Source organism: Brachyistius frenatus, unplaced genomic scaffold (genome assembly GCF_029030835.1).
Source record: "Brachyistius frenatus isolate BFR_SWC_R1_liver_20210118 unplaced genomic scaffold, ASM2903083v1 Contig_2, whole genome shotgun sequence".
Lineage (NCBI taxonomy): Eukaryota > Metazoa > Chordata > Actinopteri > Embiotocidae > Brachyistius > Brachyistius frenatus.
Window position 1 is genome coordinate 8,407,949 of NW_027210601.1, and position 23,007 is coordinate 8,430,955.

Here is a 23,007-nt window from a genome sequence, read left to right on the forward strand (position 1 = left end):
GGTTGTAATGTGTAGAGGTTGCTGTTTTAGTAAAAGAGCGTCAAGAAGTGGCTCTTGTGTCGAGCTTACCTTGGTTTCATGTTGGATATTCTTCATTCCAAGAATTCGTTCCACGTGCATGATCACATCCACAGAATCAAAAATGAAATAACGATTCTCACACAGTGTTCGTTGCTAATTTCAGTTGCTTACACAGAGAGCAACTCGTGATCAAGAGAGGGAATACTCATTCAAGGATGAAACACAGCAGTTAATTGGTATACTGTCAAACTATACACCGTGGTGTCTTTGTTCCTGTAGCTAACACACATTAAATTGGTTGTAATGTTGAAAAACATTTTCCTTTGAATGTTTGTGTCTCAGTGGTGGAGCTTTGCAATTTTATTGATTGACAGAGCATTTATGTCATTGAATATGCCACGACAAATAATTAAACGTTTAATTGCAAGGTCTTCTTTTGTGGGAAGAAACACAATATTGCTTCACCTTAACAACACAGAATCTCTGTTTTGATCAGGACAATGGACTTTTTTTGTTGGATGAACTTGTGGAACATCCGTCAAAACTTCAGGATCAGCTAAATCTCCCTCGGTGTTTATCATGTGAAAATCAAACAACATTTCAATAGACAGCTCTATCAAAATTCACAGTTCATTGAATATCTTAATAATAATTGAATTGCAGGGTTAGAAGAACAAGTCGAATCTGAATAGAGTCACAGACAGATGCTATTAGACTCCATTGACTGCCTGAGTCGTTTGAGTTTATCAAACGACAAGGGGAGTTTAATAGCTTATCTTAAATGAGTGAAGTTATTTTCTTTCTGGTTATATAAGAGGAGGTCAATCAAATGATTCAATAACTAAAGGGAAACCACAGTGGCAGAGATTGAATCTAGCCAATTTGTGTGCTACGGCAGGACAATGCCTTGTTCCGCTGCAACAGGAATACTCGAGATTCCAGCCAACACTAATATCATCATGTTTAAGTTTGATCAGACAAAGATTTATGTTGTTTTTAGACAGTATGTGCTGTTTAAAAAAAAGTATTCACGCTAAAGCATAAAATACGAGATGGAATTCTGTGGTTGTTTATTAAGTCTGTCTAGTCAATAATGTTTTATTGCACAGAGGAGTTTCTTTTCATGAAATCAGCTTTTTCAGAAGAAAAAGTTACAACCTAATTATGTCATTTTTTTGCTATTTTACTTTTTGATGGAGAATAAAGGATGAACACAAAATATTTGTCGTGGATGTGATATCATGTAGTTTTATAAAGTTTTAATTTGTTTTAAGAGCCTCCTGTCATTACATATTGACAGAAAAAGATATTTGGCAAGCTGTTTTTTTTTTTCTTTTCTTTGAATGATCTCTGTGCAGCACTGACAAGTTGAACACTTAAAAAGTGGGGGGGAAAAAAAAGAAGAAGAAAAACACACAATGACTGTTCTTACCTGGTTCTGAAGTTAGCAGGGTGCGGGTGTCCATCGTACAACGACAGGAAGTCATATTCTTCTTCTATGGCAAATGACAAGAACATGAGCTGGATTCTGCTGGCTTCCTCCCCAACAATGACCCAGGTGCAGTTTGCCCCGTTGGGGTAGCCATAGGGAAAGCCGGGTGATTCAATACTGCCGTTCCGGCCTTTGAGCGTACCCCCACATGTGTAGATGAAACCTGAGAGAGAAGAGAAACAATATTTGCTTAATTTCAGCCCAACTTTATTTATGAGGAAAAAACACGAAAGGGTGCCAAACTGCAATCATGACAGGATATAAAAAGAGAGACAGAGATTAAACAAAGGACAGAGAGAAACAAAAACATCTTCAGTGTTCAGTGTTTCAAGTAAAAATGTGACGATGACAGAATATTAAAATGACACATCCATATCTGTAAATGATCATTCTATTGTATATGTATTTTAAATGCATCTATGGGTGTTTCTCTGTCATTTACAATAGCATTAGTGTGTGACTGACACTGTGTGACATGTGTGATAGTGAGCTTTGACAAAGAAGTGCACTCATACTTTATCAGAAACACACAATTACACAAACACACACACACACACACACACACACACACACACACCAATGAACTGCTCCGTATCTCTCCAAACCAAATGTGGTACTGCAAGTATTTTTTTTACTCAACTTTTTTTTAACAAAATATATCGCGCTGACCTACAATACCAGACCAAATTTGGTGGTCCAGTATTCATCATTTCTCTTTGAGGTAACAGAACTGAATAGTAAAAAATATATATGTAATATATTGCTTTTCATCAATGAAGTAACAAGCCGCGAGTCAGCATGAGCGATACTAAGTAGGTCATCTTAGTTTTGATATATCCTCGTCTTTGATGCTGATGTATGATTACATATTAATGGAATATATATGCAGCAGCTACAGCCAAACCTGTTGAAACAGGAACTTCTTGTGCTGTAGCTCCACATATCTGGAGTTTGTGGTGCTGCAGGAAACATTGTCTTTTCATCGCGTCCTCCCTCACTGCCAGGGCAAGGGGCAGGATCTGTTCCAGAGCTGCACCCCAGCAGCTGGTATTCACTGTCAGCATGGGGTGTTTGAACCTAGGTCCTCCAACTGACTGGGAACTCTGTTGCCACTGAGCTACCCTTCCCGCTGACTTAAAAGGTGAAATCAATAAGCGACCAGAGCATTCTCCGGGTATCACTCCGTACGCCTCGACAAGATCAAAAGCTGGCTATTCCTTTGTTTTTGTTCATCAATTTCTGACATGTCAAAAGGCACAATAGCAACAGGGTCTGTACCGGACAGCGTTAACAATGGCTTTGAACATGACATAGCAATTGATACCTGCTCTGCATATCCTGTTTTTTTTTTTTTTTTGCTTATGAGATACAGTGTACATCCACACTCACTGTGTGCAATTCAAATGGATACTGACAGCGATGACACATGAATGTTAAGTGTAAACTCCTGCACGCATCATGCAGCGTCAAAGACTGCTAATGACTTCTTTAGGGAGGCACAAGATAAATACTACAAGACCTTAATGAGCTTCTGTAGGCCCTTCATTATGGCTATGTGTATGTGGTAGCAGGATGGTAGGAGGAGGAGGAGACAAAGAGCAGGATTCCAAGAGAATATGACTTTGGTGGCCATCGAAGCAGTTATGAATGATGTTGTTGGTCAAGACGCTTCAGAGTGCAATATCAAAGCAAGGCCGCTTATTCAGAAAAGCTGTTTAAATCATGATTATTTTTCAAGGTTGTTTATGGTCTTAAGCCATACCTGAGTTATGTGCTTACAAAGGATTGAGTGTGTTAAGTTTCAAGTACTGTTTGCAGTATCTCCGTATAGAAAGCGTAATCAGAAAGGTGAGCTTTCTGTGCCTCATGTTATCATAATAGTATAGTTTGTAGAATTTGTGTGATCTTTTGCACTTCCTTCCAGTGGGTGCTTGTAGTGATAAATTAGAAGTGAAGCTAATTCTGCTGCTGTACTTATCCTAAATCTCTCCGGGTTACACTGCCTGCTAAATGCCTAAAATGTAAAATGCAAATATAATTGATCTCCTTGGACTATACAGTTCACATCAGGATCATTATCTTCTCCTTTTGATCTTAATGATCCTTTTATATCAAACACACCACAGGTGCTGGATGAAAACCTTCACAGTGTCCAGGAGTCGGTCCAGAGTACTTTCTTTTTTTTCTCAGTGCTTTATTGATCCCCGATGGAGAAAGTCTTCACTTTTTCTGCTCCGTGGGGGGAGTCAGACTGCAGAGTGAGCTTACAGAAGAGAAACCCTTGGAGCTGTTAGGGATTCTTTCTGCTCAAAGACACTGCAGCAGAGAGGAAACTTGCTGTTCTAAGTACTGGATCCTGTGTCTTTTTGCTGATGAATGATGTTACAAAATGTTGTTATTTTTTTCATTCTCCTATAGAGTAGCCCTGCCTTTTTTTTTTTTTAATCTGTTTTATCACTCCACATAACCAGCATGTACTTCCACTCCTTATATTATTGTAAACAAAGACAAATAAATGTAAGAACGATGAAAGAAATAATAAAGCAGCTTTACAATAGATTGTAGTGGCACAGAAATGCACCTTTAGTGTATTATTTTAACTTTAAATGAAGGTGTTTATTTGAAAATTGCTCTTACAGTATGTTTAAAGTCCTTGAACTTGTAGGCCTTAATTGATCTCCTCTGAGTGCAAAGCTCAAATCAGGATGATCATCTCCCTGCCTTTCATGTTTATGAGCCTTGTTATTTATGATGGCAGCCAGGGCCACAGGGACAGCAGAGAGATCCCACTGGACGCTTTTCAAACCAATTATCCAAGACAGAATCCCAACCAAAAAACTGTGTGTGTGTGTGTGTGTGTGTGTGTGTGTGTGTGTGTGTGTGTGTGTGTGTGTGTGTGTGTGTGTGTGTGTGTGTGTACACGTATATGTGTGTCCATGTGTTTGTCCAATCCTCAATTATTCAGACAATTCCAAGACCATCACAGTGGCGGATGTAATGACCAATGGCAGTCTGGGCTGCAATTAAGAGCTGGTATCTTTGTCCCTTCACAACCAATCAGAGATGAGATGTTCGGGCACCAGGAGGGACAAGCATAACCATACAAGGGGACAACAATGTGTACGGACAAACATACTTACTAAACCAACTTGGCACTAGCCGCCATGTTTATTTCTATAGGTACTTCAAAGGGAATAACAAAAGAAAACAACCTAATGATGAACTGCCATTTTGACCCAGTTCAGAAAGGGATCGTCCATATCTTTCCAAACAAGAATTACATTTAATGATCAAAGGGTGATTTGTGCTTCAAGAAGCCACGGTTCACCTGAGAGAAACAAGTATTCACGCATCCAAAGAAAAAGGCAGACATGGTTGACAAACAATTATTTTTGTCTTTGTTTACTGAGCATTTTAATGATTCCAACTGCATGTTCTTAAACTGTTTTGGATATTTGTTGTATTTTTAATTTTAATTTTTTTACATTTTGGTTGTTCAGTTATGTTGAGGTAATTTGTAAGTAGTAGTAAAACTCTTTAATACTCTTAGAAATGAACCCAACAATTTGTAGCCTGCAGTCCACACAGGAAAATATGACAAGGTTTGTTACAATTCTATCTGCACTTACAGATTTGAGGGTGTCTCACTCTAAATAATGTAACTTCATTAAATTGAAAAGCTGGGATACAAGGCGGGGTGAATAAAAAGTGAAATAGGGACAAAAGACAGAGATGGAGAGCAGAATAAACAGAGAGAAAAGGACAGATTTCCCCTCGTTCATCATTGAGCAAGAGCGAAAGGATGATTTAAAACTCATCACTCAGAGGGATGGAGGCGAGACACTGCAGGAGGGAGGTAAGAAGAGAAGAAGGAGAGAAGAACAGAGATGGAAAAAGATAGAAAGCAAGAAGAGAGAGAGAAGACGGAAGGAGGAGAGAGAAAAGCAAGGAGACAGGGGTAAAAGAGAGACTTCTAATTATGCTGACTAACAGACCGAAACCGACAGCCCCTCTACACACACACACACACACACACACACACACACACACACACACACACACACACACACACACACACACACACACACACACACACACACACACACACACACACACACACACAGACAGACAGACACAAAGAGCGCAGGGTCACAGAAAGACAGGCGCAGATGACACACACACTCATAAACACACAAAGCTTTGCACAGACTCAAATACACTCACAGGTACACCAATAGACAGGCAAACAAATGCAGGCACATTCAGAAGGACACACACACACAAAACCATGCATTATTCTCACAGCTTATTGAATACGCTGGCCATTTAAACCTACCACTCAGTCTACGATTGGCTTTGTTCACAATTCTTAACCTCCTCACCTCGCTCCCTCGTTCTCTCGCACACACAGACACATCCAAGCGTGTCCGCATCAAAAAGCCTCCTCGCCGGTTAACAACAAACATAATCTTTACTGAAATCCTAAAGTAGCATCTCTGCCTTTCTCTATCTATTAAGCGTTAGAGTTCTTCAATCAATTCTGCCAAGACGTCATTGTAAGATCTGAGCATGTCTAACGAAGGTGAGAAGAAGCAGAGAGATGAATTTTGCAAAATTTGGAAAAAAAAAAACACAAGAAAAACAGTTGGGAAAATGGAGAGGAGCAGTTTTTGATATCATTTTTTGTCTTGAAATTGGGTCACAATTTGAATCTATAAGCTCTGCCAATTCAATACCATAGCTGTCACCCTGCATACACAATATGGCGAGATAAATGCTTTAGCCATCAACAGGACATGTGTGTTTAAACATTTGGGTGGGAATTAATTTACAGCCAAGGCCTTTTCCCCCTGACGACTTAAATTGAGATGCTAATTGGCAAACAGTAAAAGATTTGTGATTGGACTGGTTAACTCCCAGGTGTGAATATATGCACTGGTGCTAATGAGGAACAAGGTTTAGCAGGAAAAGAGCATGCGTGCTCAGCAAAACCTTCCCTGGATAAAAGAAGCTTAAAGACAAAGAAGAAAATCTGCTTCGTGAATTGAGTGGATTTAATGAACCCTGGTCTGTAATATAAGCTTGATCTCTTTCCTCAAAGCAATATCTCATCTTGAATGTCTTAGATAATACACTGCAGGACGAAAAAAAAAACGAGCTTAACAAGTGGCTTACGTTGGCACTTGTCACTCACATTGTCAAGACAGTTGAGTTTCTACTGTACGACTTGTTAAGTTTTCAAAAAGTGCAGTCTGGTGTTTTACGACTTTAAAGAGCGCATCATCAAAAGCTTGGTGTAACCGCTGCTACTACACAATGAGACCTTTCTGAGGAGTTTCCATGGGCTTCCATTCGCAGACCAAAAACAAAAATCAAAGTGCACTGGAGGCTCTAAATTGCCAGCGGGGGTGAATGCGAGTGTCTGTCTGTGTCGGCCCTGTGATCTTCAGGATATTTTACAACCTGCATGAGGAATGTAATAAGTATTTTTGACTCCAGCAACATCAGCTGGAATTATACCACTATGTTGGTGCACCAGAGGGCTAAACACGAAGAGGTGGGTACATGATAACTTGTATGCCTTAGGGTGGAGGAGTGGTGCTGTCTTTACAACTTTTCACATTTTCACAATAAGCTCTGACGAGCCAACAAAAGGGATTGCATCATATCTTCTCAAGGGTACCTGCACCCACACACCCATGTTCCCTTGGCCAGAAAGTTATTACGTGCTGACAGACTCTTCAAGCTTTTTAAAGAGAGATTAAAAAATTAGTATTAGGAACATGTTCTCATACCGAAACAATAAAACAGGTTTATTTCTATTGACTCCCAAAAGGAAATATAGGACTGTTTTCAGCGCCCTCTATTGTAAAACCATGTCCTCATGGGTGATTTTGTAAAACAATTGCAGTTTAGACACCAAAATGATTTGGATAAATTCAAGAAAAGATCGTGGTTCTGTCTTTTGTATGTTACATACAAAGCTGAAACACGTCTATGTTGACTTTTTGTTTCACACGGCACACAAACAGCAGTCTTCCTCCTCGCAAACTTTTGTCGCTCTTTCTACCTCATCACTTGACTCGCGCCAAAATTACAACGACCACTAGAGGTCGCACTACGTGTAAATATGGGTTGAACAAAGCTGCTTGTACAGACGACTGTGTTTTAGTTGAAAACGGTCTGTCGTGAAGCTCGTGAAATAACATAAGCCAAAATGAATAAATGAATTAATAAAAATCTTCCATTACCATACCGTAAAACAATTTGACTTCACACATCCTGTAATAAGCTGGATGATTCTGGGAGGTGAAATCAATTATTAAGCTTCTCATATTGCAAAGGGAACCTTATGATCAATACAGCCATTTTGACACATGTGGAGCTGACTGCCAAATGAAGAAACAGTGAAATGATCCTATTCTTCATTTGAATGGGACCTGCGGCACTCCCTCAAGGTTGCTGCGGTTCTCCATTTCCTACTTGGGGGACGAGCAATGTTTCCATACGAGACATGCGTGCACATAACCTGTAATATAAAATATTAGCAGACTATTATTATCAGCAGTATTGCGGTATTACAAAAGTCCATCTCTGAGAAAAATATGCCATAAATTATTTCCCATCTCTTTGGCTCACTCTTCTTCTTTGTGTTTGTCTGTGTTTCTTCCATTTCAATCCCTCTCTCTCTCTTCCTCTCTCCTTCTCTCTCTGGACCTCAGTGATATGAGATTCACTTAAAGGACTAGTTCGTCTAATCTCACTAACTCTCATTTATGATTAAAGAATGGCTTTCCCAATGGGGCAAACTGACCAATGAAATTGTTGCAGACAGACAAACCATCCAGTCAGTATTCAGATCACACCAGCACTCAAGCTCCACAGGGCACCATGAGATGTGTGTGTGTATTAGCACACATAAATGGTTGTATCTGTTCATTTTTCTCGAGGTGGTTTTGGATGAATAATAATAATAATCATAATAATAAAAAGAAGGAAATCCAGGGGAGTTGGAGGAAAGAGTGACGGAGAGGTAGACAAACACAAACCAAAAAAAAAAAAAAGTGACCGAATGAAGAGTGGAGTGGCGGGGGCAGACAAAGAGAGAACGAGAGAACGAGAGAAGAAAGAGACAGCAAAGGCAAAAATGCAACAGAGAGAGACAGAGCGAGAGAGAGTAAGCATGTTTGAAATGTCCCATTGGTTCCTGCTGTCAGGAATGCTTGTCAGCCAAGAATTAGACTGCACCATGCTGCCACTGACTGACAGTCAGCCTGCGGTCTAGACTATACCCTGGAGTGGTTGAGGCTAAATAAGGGAAATGCCTAGAGAGAGACACGGGGAGCACACCGGGCTGAAAATCAATTTATAACACTGTCAGTCAAAAGGCAGGAGGGGAAGATGGGATAGCGATAAGAAGGGAAGAAAAGAGAACAAAGATTTAGAACGAAGGACACACATAAAAGGAGAAGACAAAGACAAGATTTGAGAAAACAGTAAACACTTGGGACTGATGGAGAAAAGATGAGAACAGAGGGGACTCATGTTGTGTTGAGGGAATCAGAGAGGAAGAGGAAGGGAAGCGGTCCAGAGCAGAGATGCACACAGACACATGTAATATAGCCACTGCAGGTTTTGAAGCCTCTTCAAATAATACAGAACTGTTGAGAAATAATCAGCCCACACTAATTAAAGTTCGCAAAAATCATTGTCATCAAAACTAAATGCATCTGGACTCATCCCGGCTCCAAAAAAAAAAGGACACGTGACTACAAACACACGTTTCCAATGTTGCTGCAGCTGAATGCTGTGACTGCATGACTTATTATTTGAAATATTAATGAGCTAGCCTGTAATCGCTTTTTATACAGAATGAGTGTCAGATTTTGATTGCTGCACAATTGTTAAAAAATTGCCGGCTGGAGTAATAATCTACTGTAATTAGAATAATTACTCACCTTCTTTAAAAAAAATTAAAAAAATACAAATAAAAAAATGAATACAGGGTTTGTAATAATTCATTACACAGCACAGTATCTAGCGGCTTTAAATCCGAGATATTAAAGAAGACATTTTAATTATATTCCGACTCGTCTCTGAACACAAACGGACACATTAAAATTGTATGAAAGTGTGAAGAACACAGCTTCAGTCTAGAGCAACAACTTCAACTAAAACAGAGGTGCACATTAAATCAAAACAGAAATTAGAATAAGACTCTACTGCTGTAAAACATGAAAGATTTACGAGGAAATGTGAGGCAAAGCACGTAAGAAGAAAGTATGATAGTGTCTCTACATGGGGGCATGTTGTTTGCTTTCACGTACAGATACATGGATTTTACATGATCCTATGGTTTTGAGTTTCATTTGGGTAAACGTCTTATTATTAGCTCTGACACTTCACATACATGTGTCGTAGAGGTGTTTTGATGTAGCCTGCAGGGTCTGCCCTTCCATTAGTCTCCAGGTGTTTGCCAAATGGCTGTTTCCTCACTAGCCCATTTCGAGTTGACAAAGTCAGCAGTCCCATGAGGCTGTTGTTGTGTGGAGTTATGCTGAAGGCGGGAATTATTGGGTGAGATGTGAATTAAGTGAAAGCCTGAGTGTTGCTGTGGTGTTAGGGCTGTGGAAGAGCAGTGAAGTTGACTCTGACTGATCGGCGAGCGGAGGAAGACGAGACCGCGGCTGCCAGGGTTTACCACTGAGCCTTGTGGGGGAGTTGTGAGTTTAATTCTTCAACAAAATAAATGTGAGGGACCTTTGTAACCCGTTGGCATACACACCCCCGGTTTCCTCTTCGCTCTATAACTTCAAATCAGCTTGCTGCAGTATGTGGGCACCTATCGTAGTTTAAAAGCACAAAGGATAGTTACATCACATCCTTTGTGGTGGTAAAGTAAAGGCAGCACTTTGTAAAAGCTCTTACACAAAAAGGTGAAAGCAAAATGAGATTCGTGTTTACACAATAAAAAAATAAATAAAATAAAAAGCTGACTGTCATGCTGAATATTTCTGCTTTTTTTTTTTTTTTTAAGGTTTTAACAGTCAATTCAGACTTAATACAACCAACCAGTTACCTCAAGAAAACCTGTCACATTATCTGAATGAAAACTGGACATATGAGGTATGTAGAGCACAAATGTATTCAAATTAAATGTAAACCATCAGTATTCCATACTGCTGGTGACTTGTAGAAACATAGATTTACTGTTGAGGCCATTTAAAATTCTGAAGGGCTTTTATGCCCTCCAAGAAAATTACGTGTAAGTGCCATAAATAATACCACACCATCTCAATTCATTGTTACTTCCATCTTAATGCAATTCCACCTTAATGCTTTTTCATTTTAAACATGATTAGGTTTTCAAAGTCAAAAAGTGTATCCTCAGTTGACTTGTTCTTATAGTGTTCCTTCTGACACTCACGGTTAATGATGGTATGTTTCTAATGCTGTAGTCGGTATGGTCACAACTCCCTGACCGGGCTCTGGGTTTTATTATTTGAAGTACTTTAGTGAAGTATGACAATAAACTTTTTCTACTTCCTTCATTATGTTTTACAACTTCAGTATCACAATATCACCCGAAGATCACGTACTAAAATATTGTTCACAACAGAAGTTACTAATTTAATTAGTGTAAGATGACACTTATTTTGTTTTGTGAGTAAAATTGGGAACTATATGATGGGGTGCACCATAGCTGGAGTCTTGATGTTGATTGGGATTGGGTGGAGTCATATGGTGAAAGGTCATGAGGTCATGTATCGCCATTTGCTGTCTGAGTTCGGTTGTTCGTGGGGTCATGGAGACGGACTTTAAAGGAAGTAGAGTTACACAGGAGGAAGATGTCTTCGCGGTCTTTTCTAAACCCGCGACCCAAATGCAGTTGTCTCACATAACAGTCTAACGTTAATTTGACGAGTTACCGGTGTTACATTAGCAATAATACAGCTATGACAGCTTTTTTTTATAGCCTTATTGCATATAGGATATAGTGTGTTCTGATACTACTGTTACCTTAGACTGAGCCCTTCGTATCTCTTCCCTGGAGCTCTCCATGTTTCTACAGTAGACCAGAACGAACAAACCAACACGGGGTCATAAGAGGCCCATTTTTCTCAAGTTTTGCAGGCACAGTAGGTTATCGTACACTTGGAATGGGAGGGATTGGTATGGGGATTTAGTTGGTTGCAACCTGCAATGTGCTTTGAAAGCTGAGATGCCATCAGTCAAGGAATTATTTTCTTTCCAACAGCAAATAGAAAAATAACGTCCTCTTTTCTCTGCTTCTCTTGTGTATCTTTTATTTTAGAAGCCCCTTAATTTTTTGTATAGACTCACTTCAGTTGCAAAACAAAAGTCTACAATAAGCTTCATTACTAACTGACATGTTAAATCATATCAGCACCAACGTCAACATTTAAAATCATAAATTAGTCAGGACTAGCAGCCACTCCAAATGAAAGGTTTATGCACCTCTCTGGCTACAACAACCTCTGGGGCTGAAAATGTGCCAGACTGTCCAAACTTCTATTCTATTCTATTCTATTCTATTCTATTCTATTCTATTCTATTCTATTCTATTCTATTCTATTCTATTCTATTCTATTCTATTCTAAACAAGACCTGTGTAGAACAGGTTCAAGGTTGAAACACTGGCATTATGTGAAATTATAATAATAAACCATAATATTTGCAGGTTAGATTTCTAACAGCAGCATGCAGATTTTAACGGCAGGTGGCTAAATGGCAGCTTCGAGGACCTCTGGCATTGCACAACCACAGGGGCACAGAGGAGGTGGAGAGGAGCGGTGAGGACAGGAGGCAATGGGAATAAGCAGGCGCTCACTTTCACTAATAAATTTAAAAGTATCTGCTTTCTAAGAAAGTGGGTCAGAGAGAGCCGGCAAAGAATGTTAAGCAGAGGACATGTTTGGGTAAATACAATCTTTGCCTGTGAGTTTCTGAGCACTGAGGCAGAGAGAGAGGGAGACACAGAGTGATGAAAGACTTGGCTTTGCCATTGTCAAAATGTCTTCTGTATTTACATATTGAGAGTTAATCGTTGTGATTTGAAAAGATGAAAAAAAAAGAGCGAGAGAAAATCAGCAATAAAAATGATGTTATTGCCATGTCTGGAGTGTTTACTATTGATTGCATCAATAAGCTCATCATCCTCAACACATCTAATGAGCACTCAAATATGTATATATAGACATAGAGGCATATAGAGAACATACATACAACTACGCATACATAAAAAGTGCACTGAGTGGCAGGTACAACACGGCATAATGGATTAATGAGACAGAGAGAAATGGGGAGACAGCTGCTGTCTTATAGGGTTACTATTGATTTGTGTCAGCTGAGTGTCATCATCTCCAATCTGACTAATGAAGTCCTACACACACACACACACACACACACACACACACACACACACACACACACACACACACACACACACACACACACACACACACACACACACACTTAGGGAATGTATAGCCTTCTCTCCCATTCCTCTTTCATATAGGTAAATTGCTGTAAGTCTGTTGCCTTAGAAACATAGGACTTAAATCCATCCAACCACTGCACTGGACCGCTAATCCTGTCCATGTTTCCTCCCACCTTCTTCGCCTTTTCTCCCGCTGTCGCTCTTTCTTTTGCTGACCGATGTTTTTTTTTTTTTTTTTTTCTGGTTTCCTCGCTGCCTCTTTCTCACCCTCACTCCTCTTCCTGCCCTCTTTTGTTCTTCCTCTTTTTTCCTCCCTGCTTCTCCAGCACGCCCTTTTTCCTTCTTTATTCTCTACCATCGATTCTGTCTCTTTCCCTCCGTCATCCTCCATATAGCAACAGCTGGTGTTACCCGCATATTCCACTGAAGACGTGTCCGTCGTGACATTGTTCCGTCCTCTGGGCGGCTTCATATTCCACCGGTGGCGTGTCAGACGCGGAGCCCGTTTGGTCATGTTTCCTTGATTTCTGTGCCTCTATCGTTGGTAAACGTCTCTTTTTCGTCCGCTTTGTGTCTATTTTTGTCATTTCCTACTTTGTGCTGCAGCCTACAGACAAAGTTAATTCAGCCTGCAGTGTTTTAGTCATTAAAAACATGAATCCTCATATTTATTGCGTAACTACTTCACAGACCGTGTCTGTAGCAGGAGGAGGATGCATTTCTTGTCTAAATGGCGGGGTAGATGATATAGTAGTAAAGTTTTTTTTTACAACCAGGAGTTTTCACATGGGTGTTTTATTTTTTATGTTTTCCCTGGAGTTTTATTTTGTTTTCTCGTCGAACTTCCTGCCCGGCAAATCTGCTGTATTCGAGATTGCCGTGGTCTCCGAGCAGCTTCCGTCAGCGAAAAACTCGCTGCCTATCTTTAGCAGAGCAGCGCGGGCTGGTGAGACGGACACAACCGATGGGATACGAAGCATTGACTTTAATGACCGCGATTCGCTCTGGCAGTTGCGTCGGAGACGGAACCATTAGAAAATAGCCTTTACAGCCACATCCGGACGAGCTCACTAAGAGGGCAATTACAGCATTCACTTGCAGGATTCATATTTCATGTCTACTCGTCTCTGGAGACAGATGTGTTGCGCCTGCAAGGATAAATATTAGCCTGGCGATACCAGACTTAAATTCACTGCATGAATATATGGGTCTGGCACACTTTCCACAGTGAATCATTTCCTGTTGGGCGTAGACCTCGGGTTTATTTTGAAACCAATTCGGCATCGACCACCATGTGCACCAAAACTCTTCCACTGTTGCAACTATATTTAGAAAAAGAACGCTCGACTTTAACATCGTCACACTCAGGCACTGACACTGTAACCACAGCAAGGAAAACTAAAGCTGTGAGCAAGCTTCAGCAAGCAAGACCAAACCGGCAGGCTGAACGTTTTTCCCCATTTTAGTGATTTCCCTTCATGTTTTGGTTCCTATTCCTTACCACGCCGGCCGATGTTACTCAAACAAAACAAATACAGTTTTGTGTACTTTTGTGAACTAAAACCACGCAGTTAACTATTAACAACCATTATGTTGGCCATTAAGTGGTCTTCCTGTGTCACCTACCAATCTATCAAAGTTAATACAAATTGCTGTGTAAATGAGCGAGGTAAGGAGGAAAAAAAAGTGGAACTATGTGGCAGCCTAAACAATCTTAAACACGTTTCAGCCAATCAGAAACACAGGTGACAAACTACTATATATATATATATATTTGAATAAACAGGAAAAACAAAAACAAAAACAAAACTACTGCTTTTGAAATTACCTATAAAGCAGATCTGGTGCCTCTCTTTTGGCAGGTTTACATTGTTTATCAGTGCTTTACAAAACTCATATGACCACTACAAAAATAATTCATTCGATTTTTTTTTTCTCACACTATTATCATGCTGCTTTCCACCTTTAAAAAAAAAAAAAAAAAATCAGTCTGGGTTTGTTTGTAATTCGTACAACTGCATGAAACCCTCGTTCAGTAAACATTAACATACTTTGTTTTATGCATTTGAACAAACAGTGAGCGCCGTTGTTGTTTCTGCTGTGTCATATCATCTGCAATTGTGGTATATGAGATTATGAATTTATGAGAGAGCGTGTGCAGCTCTTTAAAATTCACAGCAAAGTGGGCCAGCTGTGGAAATGGATGTCATGGTAGGATTGCAGATAAAGCAATCAAAGCACCAAATGTTCCTTGTTCTTTTTCTTTATACTGTGGATTATTATTTTTTTTTTTTAATCTGTCATTTAGGCTTGTGTATCCTGATAAAAAATCTGAATGCAGGAAGCCATTGCGATTCCCAATCGGGGGGGGGGGGGGGGGTGTTCACTGACACTGATCAATCAGGAAATGATCAAACTAATGTTTAACAACCTAACAAGGATGTAAACCCAGGTCCTCATTCGGGCATTCAGGAGTGTACATTCTCATAAAGACAAATGTTCCCAGTGTAAAACAGACTTTTTCTCTGCTACATAATTTGTCATTAAGATATTAAAAAATACCGTAAAGAGAAGGTAAAATATGGTAAAAAAAACAAAACAACAACAACAACCAAAAGGCTCACATTCATATGAGGAGGCATAGACACACAGCATTACACTTCTCTCACACAGATATCAAGTTGTACATTCATACACAGCCTTGTTCATTCTCAGAGAAAAAAATGAATTCTATCCCCCCCCTCCTTTTCATGTCCTCTTTTCTTTTTGTAATGTTCTAACTGAGGCTTAATGTTGGGGCTGGCAGTCCTACTTTAAACTCCTAGTGTTTTTCTTTTTACACACTCACACACACACTTCTCTCTCATTAGGCTGTGGTGAAACAAAGCAATGGAAAAGTGAAAAGAGTCTCAATTAGCAGTTCCGTAACCATCAGTTATAAAACAATCCTGCTGCTCTGAAGACTGAATCCAGTGAGACTATTCCACCAGAGATGATGAAGATTATCCTGAACAAGAATACATTTAAATATGTAACAATGAGACGTTTAAACTGTTTTAATTCCACATACAGCGAGTCAGAGAAGTCATTTAAGGGGCTGCAGTCTGTTGTATGGTCACTGAATGCTAAGGCTTAAACTCATTTGGTATGAGATAGCGAGTTCAAGCAACACCATTTGGATTCACCCTGTCAACTCTCAACAGCAAAAGTGCATCACAAATGACTGCAAGAACTTCTTCACATGAATATTCAGTGAACACTTCCTGTCAAACTGAGAGCCTCTGAGTGCGGGCAAAAGGGGAAAACAAACCTTTGATATAGGAAGAGTTGAGGATTCAGGAAGTTAAGTCTCATTATGAGTAATCAAAAGAAATACTTAAAACAATGAAGTGACAGGGACCGCGCTACACAACATGGCGTTGCTCTGAGCGACAGTTCATCTGCTCCACTATTTTGTTTCTCTAGTTGAAATCTCCAGGGATGATCAGCTGTTCATTCATGAACTGCAAAGCCCCACCAGGGCAGCCTCGGGCAAACATGTGGTCCAGCACGTGATGATGTCATTGTCACGGGACCTTTTTACTGGTTAAAGACCAAAAAGAACATGACTTACTGTTTGATATCTGTCTACTCTTGTCAGGTTATTTGTATTGATAAAACCAGGCAGATATTTTTGTTGTTTGGTGTTTTGACGATAGAGGTTTACAGCTCTGCCTAACAAATAATGTCCAAGGTTTTCAGTCAGTTTGGGATCTTGTGATTGAAAATATGATGGCACACGATTAACTCATTTATCCACTTTCTTTCTTTTAATTTGAGACCCACTCACAGAGGAAAAAGTGGCTCTATGAGAACTAAACTTTTTTTTTTTTTAACCTTGCCTTTTCAGTCACTTTAGTGAGATGATTGGTCAGCCTAAACACAAAGGCAAAACCCTACTCGACAGATCACATTGAATTCAGGTAGTCTCTGCTGTCACACACACACATTCCTCAGCTGACATTTTTAAGGTTGCCAGATTAGTAGCGATGCAGCTCCTCCGTCTGCCAGAATGGATTAATGAAACACTTCAATACATGGCCATTCTGTCACACCGACCTAGATACAAACAGCAATCAAATTATTGTAATTATTGTGGGTATAATAATAATCGAATTGAACTATCAAACTAAGAATGGTCCGTTTCTATTACCGTTGTTAGGAAACTCTGCATTCTTATGATAAGTGACATAAAGGGCAAAAGTGAGCAAAATTAGCAACTCAAGGGAAGTGAGACAGCCCTGAAGCCAATTGTGTTTTTATTGTGTCCCAGCATACATACAATGATTAATGATGGGGCAAGGACAAAAAGTATGAATGCTCATCCTACTTTATGAATTCTATGGGATCTTTGTTACTGGCAGATGTATCCTGAAGCAATATGAGATATTTTGTATAAAGGCAACCAGTGGAGGCTGTTACTTTATTTATTTAAACTGAATAGGACTTCCTCATGTCATCCCAACACAGGAGTTGTAAACTACGACATACGGGACCGTCGCCACTTTAATGTAAACTTGAATGCAATTTAATAAAACAGCTCACCCCACAAAGATAATGAGTGAAAGCTGATGTTTATTCATGGTGTCAGTGGCACTCCAAATCACTGATAATAGTTCAAAACCTAAACAGCCAATGTCAACGCTTCCTCCTTCTAGATAAGTGATACTAAAATGCATTTAAGGCACAAGCTGGCCTTCCTTTGCCGGTAAGTGCTACCTATTTCTTTAGTCAGATGTTAAAGTCTGATGCAGCTATGGCAAGATGGACAATCTCTTTCAACCACTCTAAAACTTTTAGTCATACATTAAAAAGATGGAAGAGGAGGCATTTTGCCCCATTTTAGAATTAGTTAAGAAGCATCCTTCAACTTTTAAAGTGATCCAACGAAAGTTTAAAGTATTTTGCATAAAGATAAATATATATATATATATATATATATATACTGTGAATTGTTCCATTTTAACAGTGAGAGTGCACAGGGCATAGTGCTTAAACATAATGTTTAATGCATAGGTGGAAGTGCTAAAGTGTGTTAACTGTTATTTGAGCAGCCCACATGGAAAAGTGTTACCAAGACAAAAAACTATGGCACCCACAGGACCCTGTCCTCATCCTATACTTGATGAGCACATTGTGTACTTTTTCCAGCAGCACAGACCCATCCATCCATTATCTTTACCCGCTTTATCCTGAACAGGGTCACGGGGGGGGGGGGGGGGCTGGAGCTTATCCCAGCTCACTTTTGGGCGAAGGCAGGGTACATGCTGGATAGGTCACCAGTCTATCACAGGGCCAACACATAGAGACAGACAGAAACAAAGACCATTCACACTCTCATTCACACCTCAGGGCAATTTGTAGAATTACCAATTAACCTGAGATGCATGTTTTTGGACGGTGGGAGGAAGCCGGAGTACCTGGAGAGAACCCACGCAGGCACAGGGAGATCATACAAACTCTGCACAGAAAGGCCCGGAATCAAACCCGGAACATTTTCGCTCAGAGGCGACAATGCTAACCACTGCACCACTGTGCCGCCCAGCACTGACCAGCAGGTGACTCATAAGTAACTGTCATGAGGCACAAGTGCAGGGGAAATAAGATGCTTTCTTATGGGACCATCTCCTACTGAGGGAGGACGTAGGGAGTGTGTCACTCACCACCGTTCACCCCATTTTTACTAGCAGTCTGGACATTTTTTAAACCAACAAATATGTAATCTTCAGTCAATTTAAAGGTCAAAACTAAATTCACATTGTACTTTTCTTTATTCTCTTTGACAGGATAGTCATTCTCAAGTCCAACTGGGTGACACTTGTTTTAGTTGGGTCATTGTAACTGTATAGGAAACCTTTGTGGGATCATGACATTTTGGCTTGAGATAAAATGACCAAATAAATTGTACTGTTCCTGTCTGTAGAGCGTGCACCTGCGACTTCCTCCCATATGTCAGTAAAATCACCACTGGTGCTGTCACAATGGCCGAGGAATTTTTTTCATTATTTACTGCCTGCGGAGCAGCTCCAGGATTCATCGGTGGGTGACGTCATCCTCAGTCTGTATCTATTGTTTAGCTTAAGGACACGCGAGTGTAAATTCTCTGTAATAAAGTGCAATACTGCATAATTAACAATGTTGACTGGTCCTTTTAGAGAGCTCCTTTTTACATCTGATTAAAAGTAAAGAAATTATTCAAGACAATTAAACACCGTTCTTTTTAACAAGCTATCAGTGAAGTAAAAAATATATATACCATTTCATCACATTCCATCTGAACAGATTAAAACCACCCCGCATATTTGCACAAATGGAGCAATGCATGTATGTTCCTATACATGCGTATGAATGTTAAAAACGTCTTCATACCACCCACACATTTGTCAAAACACACATGGTGACAGTACCGAGCAAAAGCAGAGCCGTGATCAAAAGGATATCTTACACCTCAAGTGCAATGCACCTCACTAAAATAGCCCCTTTATACATCATCCAAGGCTATGGACGCTATGTCAAGAATATTAAAGAAGAAATGCTCCAAAACCAACAAATCAAAGACCAACAAAAACAGCAAGGTGCCTCTGCCAACAGAAGGTAATAGGTTAGGACACTAAAAGGTACTTCTGCACTTTGTACTTAAGAACAAAAAGACACACTTTACATCTAACTAACAACATTTTACATCTGCTGCAATGACAATGCAGCATGCCAATTCAATATATGAAATCTATAATCCATGCACAACCTTTGTTTAATGACTTTTTAGATAACTTTGTAGGGAGGAGGATAGGCATTCATAGCTATTACCATCATATGTTATCTAAGGCTTACATGGCTGAAAAGGGTTTCAGTGTCTTGCTCAAGGACAATTCAGTAGGGCACGTGGATGCTGTAACCAAGATATGAAGCTGAGTATTTACCTAGAGTACTCTCTCTTTCATCCAGAAATATATATTGTAATTCTTTTCAGCAGTACCATTTAGGGCAAACACTTCCATTATCTCGCCATATTTGGGTCTATTTCTGAGGAATCTTTCTTGGCAACTGAAAAGCGTAATTAGGCCACACTACTGCTTCCCGTAATCTACTTCTTTTTTTGTATATTTGCTGCTCTTGCTCAAACCTGGCAGAGATCTGAAAGCCCTAAAAAGAACACTGAAGGTTTCCAAATCTGTGAAAGTAGCTCTGGCAGGTTTGCCATATTGGAAAGAAACACTTCTTAGATTAACTTTTTTTTTTTTAAACATCCCAGTATGATTATCTTGATAGTTCTGTGAGCATGACTTTTATTAAATAATGTCATGCTGTTTTTTTTGTTCTTCCTGCATCTGTTTATTTTCTGTCAACCAAAAAAACAGGTGAGATATAAAAATATTAAATGACTAATTTAATAATTATATCTTTTCACTTCAGATGGGGGTTTAAAGTACAAAAGTACAGCTTCTTAAATGATCTCTGGGGCACAAATTTAGATCTGCCGAGCTTCTTTAATGTAAATCCATACTGTACTTTAAACACATACAATTCTATAAGTTACTTTTCTGGCTAATGAGGTGACAGCTGAATTCTGGTGTCAGACAGCACAAGGGGTTTTGATTGGGAAGACTGTATTGACATCAGTCGTTTACAGTGTACGTACTGCACATCGGTAACGGATCTCATTACAATTGTGATTGATCACAAGCATTCGAGACTGAAAATGCATTGTTTCCAGGCAATGATGAATTCACAAAAATGAACCCCGATAACAGCTGGGGCTGCATTATGACAGTGATACGGTTAATGAGTCGAGCGCAGTGACAAAAAAAAGACAATTCGCTGGCTTGGATCAAATTTAGTTACCTCAGGAACCTGTGCCTTGGGAAGCTCATTACGTACTCAGATACGTCTTTGACATTATTGATCTCTGTAGGGAAATTATGTTTTTACCTCAGACCCTCCAGTGTGAATACAGATGCATTCAGAAGAGCAACACTAAGCAGTTCGAAGTTGAACTCAAGATACACATCAGTGAGGCCACAGACACCTGAGGACTCTAAAAAGAGGTGATGCATATTTGCTTTAAAAAAAAGTGTTCAAGGGATTTAGCAGTGCACTTTCATTAAGGTGGGGGACTCACAAGGGATTAGATCAGACTAGTTCATATGGAGCATCAGGAAGCAGGATATCCCAACTTTTGAGATCTATCTACTGTGGATCAAGCTGTAAAAAAAAAAAAAAACGCTCCGACATGCATAATGCAACGCAGTAGTGTCTGTTGATAGACCCTTCCTGCCTTGCCCTGGTAACACAGGCTTTCTATTATGAATTTATCGTCTCCAAGCCCAGGCTGAGATAACCCTTATGACATCAATACAACATCACAAGTGTCATTTAGTCAGATTTTAATTTTGTTTTGCTTCAGAGCCACAAAGGACATTTCTTTTACAGGCTGAGAAGGATTTGTCCTGACAAGTAAACAGAGCTGCATCTAAAGAAGGAAAGTTAAAAAAAAAAAGTTGGCGCAGTGGCACTACCCTGTGATCTCCTCTGCGTTGAAGGGGCAGACCTCATGAAAAGCACCTAAGACTAAACTCCAGACATGTGGCAAGACTTAAACATACAGAACACAAACTAGAGCTAAAACAGTTACTCTATTAACTGATTACAAGGGTAACATATATTCAGTATTTAGGTAACTTGTGATTTCAAATGTCATTTCAAGCAAAAATGCCAGATATTGGCTTGTTTCAGCTTTTTACATGTGAGAATTCAAAACATTTCTTTCTCATATAAAAATAGATGAAAAGTCTTCAGGTTGTAGTCTGTTTGTTGGATAAAACAAACACATGTCACTCTGAGCTCTGATCAATTGTGATTGACATTGTTTTTCTTTATTTGACATTTCATAAAGTAAATGACTCATAAATGAATCAAGAAAGTCAAGGCGTTGTGAAAAATGCACCCAGAATCAATTCAGCACCTTGGACAGCGACCGAGACAACATGGTGATATTAAGCACTGTTATTCAGTCATTTTTATTTATTCTCTTTATACTTTTCATACCAGGTATATAACTCCACTAATACTGTTTGGACAACTTCTCAGCAATGAACACAATAAAGCACTGTTGCCTCACAGCAAGGAGGTTCTGGGTTCGATCCCCCGCCGGGTGTACCCTGCCTCCGCCCCAAAAGCCAGCTGGGATAGGGTCTAGCCCCCCCCCCCCGTGAACCTGTTCAGCATAAAGCGGGTACAGATAGTGGATGGATGGATGTTATGAAAGTGTTTCATTGTTAGCTCAATAAATAAAAGCCACAGAGAGAGGGATCTCGTGAGGCTAAGCAGATGAGTACATATCAAGGTTATTTTAGGGCAGAGGTTTAAGTGTGTCTTTTTTTTTTTTAACTAAAGTTGATGACTTATTTTAAATGCAGCAACGTTTGACAGTTTGTTACTTTAACTGTCATGATTGTTTAATCTAAATAGAAAGAACAAGCCCACGCTGTGGCATGAATTCCATAGCTCCCATCTCTCTCCGTCTCTCATCCCTCTGAAAGTCTCTTGCTCTCTCTTCTTAGTTTCCGCACTTAGTTTTCCTCCCTACCTCCCTCGCTGCCTGGTAACCGTAGCAACGGGCAATAGGGTTGGGCTGCCTAAGTGAGAGGGGAAAAAAAAGAAAAAAAAACTAAGAGATGCAAAGAAAAAGAAATATGGAAAAAGGCAGGTATAGAAGGGGACAGACGAGAGACAAGTAAATGAGGTGAGAAATACTGATTGTGAAGTATGAGGGAGAGATCATACAGAACAACAAAAGGAAGTGTGGGAGACAAAGGTGACAGTAGGAAGTAAGGTAGTAGAATTTTGGAGCAGTGGAAGGAGAGCAACTCATCAAAGTGATGCAGGAGTCACATCGCTTATTATATAGCTGTACAGATGAATAACAGAGATTCTCATATATTTCTGCAGCCTCAACACTCCAACATGTGTTTTTTTTTTGTTTTTTTTCACTAAT

At 39.7% G+C, this 23,007-nt stretch overlaps 1 protein-coding gene across 4 annotated transcripts in view; it reads right to left on the bottom strand.

The window, feature by feature from the left end:
- LOC138620668 (CUB and sushi domain-containing protein 3-like) overlaps positions 1 to 23,007 on the bottom strand; it is a 336,291-nt gene that overhangs the window by 258,832 nt on the left and 54,452 nt on the right. For all 4 annotated transcript variants that reach the window (XM_069698113.1, XM_069698112.1, XM_069698111.1 and 1 more), the window contains exon 2: positions 1,454 to 1,676. In XM_069698113.1, the coding sequence (XP_069554214.1) occupies positions 1,454 to 1,676 (223 nt within the window). The remainder of the gene's footprint in view (positions 1 to 1,453; positions 1,677 to 23,007) is intronic.